The sequence below is a fragment of the Poromitra crassiceps genome (genome assembly GCF_964638095.1).
Source record: "Poromitra crassiceps genome assembly, chromosome: 1".
Taxonomy (NCBI): domain Eukaryota; kingdom Metazoa; phylum Chordata; class Actinopteri; order Beryciformes; family Melamphaidae; genus Poromitra; species Poromitra crassiceps.
Genome location: NC_139623.1, coordinates 102909090 through 102916750, shown reverse-complemented (window position 1 = coordinate 102916750; position 7661 = coordinate 102909090). Strand labels below are relative to the sequence as shown.

General features: G+C 42.7%; 1 protein-coding gene across 1 annotated transcript in view; it reads left to right on the top strand.

Moving 5' to 3' along the window:
• Nucleotides 1-2550: 2550 nt before the first annotated feature.
• The window catches only part of LOC310772414 (roundabout homolog 2-like), a gene marked incomplete at its 3' end in the record, with an annotated part of 203450 nt that continues 198339 nt past the window's right edge, over nucleotides 2551-7661 (top strand). Inside the window, exon 1 of the mRNA XM_083632219.1 lies at nucleotides 2551-2639. Coding sequence (XP_083488345.1) covers nucleotides 2585-2639 — 55 coding nt within the window. The 5' untranslated portion in view covers nucleotides 2551-2584. The remainder of the gene's footprint in view (nucleotides 2640-7661) is intronic.

The following is a 7661-nucleotide window of genomic DNA, read 5'->3' as shown; positions in this document are numbered from 1 at the left end:
TTTATAGTTTTTTGTTTGTCTTGTATCACAGTGTATGGAGACCGTCTTTTTATTTGTTTATAACTCAGTAAAGAGTTTTGAGACCCAGTACTGCCTCCTGACTCATGAATGTCGCCACACTCGTAGGTAATAGCCAGAACACAATGCAGACGAAAAACACACCGGCTACACGAGATTTTAGGTACAGTGTCTGTTGTAAACAGTACATTTTAGTAGGTTGGTAGCACCATGTTGTAAAGTTTTTGTTTGTTTGTTTGCTTGCTTTTTGTCTAAATTTTTTATTTCTTTTTTATTTGTTTCTTCTTTCCGTTTGAATGTGTTTGTTTACTTGTCTTGTCTTGTTTCTTTTGTCTTTGTTTGTTTTTGATAATTTAAAACCAAACCTGTACGGTCAACTGGATGTGGGATTAAGTTCATGGGGTGGGAGAAAACAGTTTATTTTCAGATCAAGTACTCACATGGTCAATGTTGCTGTTGCATTATATTCTTACACACAGTTTATCTGAAGACTATTTGTTAAGGGTTATGTTCCGTCTGTTGTTTTGTTTTGTTCTTTGCTTGGGGGTGCGCACCCAATTGCTAACGGTACTGAACCGATGTCTGAAAAAGAAACAATAAAAAAAACTATATACACAATAATAGTTTAAATTCCAATGTTGCAGATGAGCCTTTGTTTATGGATGTGTTTCTTTACAATCAATTGATTTGGCCTGATTTTCAGTTACTGTAGAGTAAACCTACAAGTTTACTACAAGTAAACCTGACAGATATTGCTTTTCATGACACAGTTCAGAGTGTCTAGATGCATATTACATATTAATAGAGTAGAGTGGAATGAAGAGATAAATTATATTGGAAGATTGAAAATGTTTTTAATGAGTGCCATCTGCATATTGTGCCTGATTTTTATAGTCAAAGGCTTAGACTATAGATTGCACACAGATGCCCATCAAGGGGCTTAGTCTAAGCTACTTGATGGGCATCTGTGCAATTAAATAATACAAAACATATTACGCCTATTATTTTGAATAACAGGTTTTACACAATCTTGTTTTGTTAGTGGAAAAATTCCACAATAAGGGACGGTAATCCTTATAAACCGGCTGCCTTATATACTTCAATAGACCCTTTTCACGGGGGGCATTTTGTGTCGAAAAGGCAGGGTAAACCATGCAAGCAAAACACTAATGAGGGTTTCCAACTTCCATGGTTGGAATTTGGAAACCCTCATTCGTGTGTTGCTTGCACCTGTGTTTACCCTGCCTTTTCGACACAAAATGGCCCCCGTGAAAAGGGTCTATAAAAAACTGTCCGATGATGCCAACAACATACTTTCATTCCAGCAGCTCAGGCAGCGAGAATGCAAAAGGCTGTTTCGAGTGGATTTATCTGCTCTCTTTGGAGGGGAGACTACTAGGGTATCTTGTCCAGTGTTGGGCAAGTTACTTTCAAAATGTAATATACTACATATGACTAGTTACTTTCATTTGAAAGTAATACGTTACTTTACAATATTACTTTCTGTGTAGAGTAGCCTAACTCGTTACTTATTATACTACTTTTGCATTACTTTTACCAAAACAACAGCAGCAGCAGAATGACATTGCCGCCCAGAACCATCCCGAAAAATAATTTCAACCGCCTTCTAAAAGTAATATATTACATGTAGGCTAATATGTTACTTTTGTAATGAGTTACCCCAAACACTGATCTTGTCACAACGGGTAAGTTGTGATTTGTGACACATTGTGTGATAAATTACCCTGTGATGGGGTAGCCTACCTTGTCACAAATGCACATTCAGCCTGCTAAAAAAAAAAAAAAAAAAAAAAAAAAAAACATTCAGCCTGCTTTAGCCTAGGCTACTATAGTGAAAAATAAGGAATTTAACTGAAAGCAAAAAGGGCGACGAGATGCCCGCGGTCTCCCCTATTGTTGCCCATATGAGTCAGAAAAGGAGGAATGCGACTAACGAGACACAGTAGACCTATGCATACCACACCATTCAAAGTGCTATGAGTTGAGTGTTTACACTTTTACACTGTGAGTAGGCTATAGGTTTGCCATGCCCATCTCCATCCTCCAGCTGGGCAGGAGAGAGCAGAGAGGAGGGGCTGTCTGTCTGTGTGTGTGTGGCGCGCCATTCTGCACTGTGCAGCTTCACCTCGCCGACTGAATCCATCCACCTTCAGCTCATCACTTGTCCCGCGCAGGATGGACGCGTTTCCGCCACAGTCGGAGTCGATAAAGTAGGCTACGAGGGGAATGAGCTCGGATGGGGACATCGTCGGAAACTGGAGTGTCTAATAGGCGTCGGTGATTGTTTGCAATTGGTGACTGCAGAAATTTCCAACGGGTCGGTGAACAGACCGCTGCCTGCTGGTGCGCTCTTGGAGAGGAAGGATGGACATGTGAATGATTTCCGCGGCTACAGTAAACCAGTTGTTTTGGTTCATTAACTTGAAAGACTCAATAGTCCCGAGGTCGCACAGGTGAAACAAGATTGATTGATTAATTGAATGATTGGTTGGTTCGCCAAAGAAGAATTCATGCGCCGATAAGCTTACAGGACCAATATGCCAGAATGGGTCTCCTATGGTATTTCTCTCTCTGTGGACTGCTGTACACCCAAACCGACGGTAAGTTTCCAAACACGTCGAACAGTCCAAACATAGCACAGCTTTGCTGTTGAAATAAACGTGCTGCGGCTGCAGCTGCCCCACGTTAATCCCCAAAAAGCACGTCGATGGGCGCCGATCTTGTCAGCTCAAGTGATCGAGTCAAGTGCGTCCACATGAGTTCTGATTTTAATGTTGTGTCTATATACAATCTGAAATACACCAGTCAGCTAGATTTTAGTCTCAATTCATAACCAACAACAATAATGGACTGGGGAGATAGGCTACAGTGATACTAGCCCAACTGAATGCACGCCTTAATTACCATCCTTGAATGGTTTTCGGTCGACAGATAAGTCCTATTGGGTTTGCTTATGGATGTGTTTTTGAGATGGCAGACATTGCGTCTGGATAGCCACGCTACAACTTTTTTACTTTGCCGAAACGAGACTGCCATTGAATAAATGTCCATCAATCTCATCTCGGTGTGCAATAACACTAGCCTTTTCTTCCAGAGTTCACAGTCTTATCTCTGAAATTGGAGAGACTTGGAGCTGCCTCTGTCTGTGTGTGTGTGTGTGGGGGGGGGGGGGGGGGGGGGGGGGGGTCAGTCAACACAAGAGGTTGCTCACGTGCAGATGGTGGAGCTTATGTCCTATAGCCTATAGCTGAAATCTAATGTGCCATGGACAAGATGCTTGTAGCCTGGAAATTTGCCCCCTGACTTGCTGTGTACATTTTGTCTACAGTAGCCTACAGGTAACACAGGCATGTGTAGAAATCAAGATGTAGCCTACTTTAAAGACACATTGTGGTCTTGACAGTCTTGTGCCCACCAGGAAAGTGTTTTTGTAGCTACTATAGGCTACTTCTCCCCAGTATGAAGTCTAGTAAATCACAATGCAGGTGCAGTGTCAGGGTAATATGTAGTCCAGGTCTGATGGATGCTGGGAGTGGGTGTGGAGGTGGGTGGTTCCTCAACATCTGAATACACTCTTGACTGGAGCCTTTTGGAGGTCATGGGGCTAATTCAATGAATCATCCATGAGAAGAAAGGTGCCCAATTAATAACCCCAATGACACACTTGTTCTCAACCATGTGCTGCTTCCTCTAATATCCAGACAGTCTCCAGTTTTCATATAGTCATTTATTCTAGCTTAGTAACATGCTTGATGCATGATTACACCAAGTCGTGGCTATTGCTAAGCGAATATAATTCATGTTTACAAGTGTGATGTTTTGACTTTGTAAATATTCTTTGTGAAGCCCATAATCCAGGCATGTTCACTACTTTAGGATGGGGTCAATTTATGATGCACATATACATGATGATAAAAAGTACATGTTTTTAGAACATATATCCTGAGGCTGCATACAGTAGGCTACTTCCTTACTTTTAAATGGACAAAATACAAACACAAGGGCATGTCGGCTAATTGCTAGGTTGCACTCTGTTCATTTGCTTCTATTTCTGCACTCTAATCGGTCAGATTTTGTTAAGTGATGCTTGGTGTGTGATAATTGACTCTATACTGATTGGCCTGAGGGTGTCCATTGATTTCATTTAACCAAAACAGCACAACAATAACTCTATCCTACAGTATAAGTAGACGGCTATTTAGGCAGTTGTGTAGGACAGGACAAAGACCAAGACCAAGTTCATTTGGGATAAATTAGCTATAAGTTATCTATAGCAGTGGTTCTCAACCTGTTTCATGTCAAGGACCCCTAAACTGACACAAATTCGACCACGGACCCCCATTTGATAAGACTTTGTCCCAGGGTCCCCATGTGATACAGTTTTTGCTTTTAGATGTTTTATTACAGAAAGTGTATGAAACCTATGACCAAAATAGTCATACATTCTGTCATTGTGTTACTATGGATGGAATTATAGGGAAAATAAATGATCCCCCTTTTGCTGGGGACCTCCTGCAACCCCCTCAAGGATGCCTGGGGGTCCCCGGACCCCACTTTGAGAACCACTGATCTATAGTATAAGTTAGTTTACTGACTAGCTGATGGAAGCATCCTGCTTTGGTTTGTCTGCTCGCTTGAGTGGGTTGTGATTGACAAAAGGCATGTCCTACAGTAGGCCTAATGTACCCACAGAGAAAGCACAGAGAAAGTTAGCATTTGGCTGAAATCCACTCCTGTCTTCTCAGCTCTTGTGGCTAGCCTGGGGCCAAAACCCTCGTTCCGTGTCTTCCGGTGGAAACACACCACGTCATCTGGCGGATGACACCGGGAACGGCTCCAAAAAACAATTCTGCTCTGAAAACAGGGCGTCATAGTAACGTAAATAAATGTGATGCGCGTTATCTAGCTATGTAGCTCCAAAAATAAAATGAACTAACACCATATAAAACCATCCTTCTATGTTGGACAAAGTGGAAAGACCAATAGAAGAACCACCGGAAACACAACTGGGGTGCGGGTCTTAGGGCGGATGATCATTCCCTGTACTAATGGGTACCAGGCTCTCTCTCTTTTGAGAGAGCCTGGTGACGTGAGGTTACTTGTGGGGTTCACAATGTGCACATGAAACCGGGACCGGGACTTCTTTCAAAATGTAAACGTTTATACCCTGATGTTGGTTCTGGTGCTACTTTGCAAAACACATTTGTCGGCTTCACTTTCAGTGATGCATTTGATTTACCGCCATCTCTGGAGTTGTTTTTTATGTTGTTTGGATTTGAATGGCAGTGAATGAAGCAGAAAGATTTGGCAAACCATTTAAAAAATACATTTAAAGTCCCTGGAAACCAAAATCCACAAAAACGTCCTAACTATGTTATTTAGGGTCTTATGTTAGTAATTGTGTGCCTCAGAAATTATGATACATTACTTTCAACCCAAAGCTTTAAAATCGACACTTTTCTACAAGGTCTGGATTTCCACTTCCTCATTGAAGAGAGCAGTGCGCGAGGTGCTCAAATGCAAAATCTTATGACGTCATAAGCTCTATATAACCTTTGTACACGTGCGCAACCCGCCCTTCTCCTTTTGTCCTTTCTTTGCCCCCACAGCGCTCGCTCAGTGTCTGTCTGTCTCCCTCCCACTCTGTGTGCTGTGTGTCACGCACTATGCTGCCTGCTCTCTCTCTCTCTCTCTCTCTCTCTCTCGGGACTAGTGAGAGAGAGAGAGAGAGCAGGCAGCATAGCGCTCGACACACAGCCTGGTGACGCGAGGTTACTCACACACACACACAGTAGCGCTGTGCAGTCGCAGCGACAGTCTCTTCCTCTCCGAGCAACAAGCGAACACACACACACACACACACACACACACACCGTGTGTGTGTTCGACACATGCACTCCATCTCTCTTTCCTTCTCTCCCTCTCTCTCGCTCTCTCTCTCTCTCTCTCTCTCTCTCTCTCGGAGACCTGTAGTCTTGCACGCACACACACACGGGACACGCCCAAACAGTCCGCGTGAGAAAATACACTCTAAAATATAATTGATTCTCATGACTTTTGCCATGACTGTCAAACCTAAATGTATATACTTTGCAACGTTCATCATCGTTCAAATGTGGCTGGTGGCTTATTAACATAGGTTCCTGTGATGTGATGAAATGCTAAATAATAAGAAAATATTTCTGGTTTCCAGGGACTTTAATTATGTTGCATGTTGTTACTGTCACAATTAACATTAAACGGATAGAACATTAAAAAAAATATCACAAAAGTAAATCACGCTGGAATTGTCCTTCAAGGCTTGTTTTGAACAGGGACCACTGGGTCATTCCTTCCCTCTTGTGGCTGAAACCCATTCAGTATTGACACATAGGTATTTGTATGGTTAATCTAGTTGTGATCACAGCTGGAGCCCTCTAACGGGGCTTTCTAGCCACTCATCTAGTTGCCTCAGTGCACTGAAATTTGCATGCAACTACGGCAGTCAGGATGAGCCTTCTTAGCCCTATGGCTGCTCACCCTATGTAAGGTGACCTTTACTCTGCATCCACTACTAAGTCTTCAGCGACCACAGAGCAGCAGGGTTACTCCTTAGAGGCTCTGCCTGTGATCGCAGAACAAGATTTACCATTGGCCGGCCATTCCAGAACAGCAGTGGCGTTTCCCCTGTGATTCTCTAACATGCTTGTGGAAATCACTCCAGCGATGCCTGCGCCTCGCAGAAGAAGCCTGGCAGGCGGTTCTCTATCCCCAGAGATGCATGCTTGGTGCCAGGGCACTCAAAGCGGTGCCCGACGGGATCAATTGACTGTGACCATTCTCAGGCACGTTGGGCCTACTTTGCTAGTGGAGTGTCAAGACGAAGCCATCCAAGGCTATGCCGTCATTCTCAGGCACTCGAGAGAAGTGGATACAGAGCAAGGTTACGTTAGCCTATGTAGGGGTAAGGCGAGGAGCCATCCTGTAGGACTAAGTAGGCTCATCCTGGTTGGCTGAGTACATGTGGATGCAAATTCCACTGCTTTGAATAGATGAGTGGCTAAACCAATCGCGGACCTCAGTGCTCAAGCAGTCACATGCCACTGCTTGAATCAACACTCTTTGAAAGAAGACTCTCTGAAAGATTTTCACAAGTTGAATTTGTTTTACAATTCAATTTAAACTGAATTTCAAACAGGTAAAAAAAAAAATTCAAATGCCACCATTTACATCGCATTACAGACTGTCCTATCAATTTTATTTGCTGCTTTATTTCATTGCTGTATAGCAGCCAGTAGTCATTCTTAGTCCTGGTTGCCATTGTAATTAACATGACTTGTCACCATCAAAGGCAAATAAAAGAGACTGTGTAACTTTAACTTACTTTCATGTATTTATAGCTTATTCATTTCTATGTTTTATGACAGTTAAATCTAAAAAGGCAGTCTTGATGAGTCTAACACTTTACCTGCACACAATTCAGAGTCGTCATGTACTCATGTCATGTACTCATGTCATGACATGTGTTGCATGCTGCAACACATGTCATGCAAGTGTTGTGATGTTGTCATTGTGGAAAGAAACACTGCAATGGCATCCACTCTCTGTTTCAAGAATTTTGTCCAGCCACAGCTATGCCATTT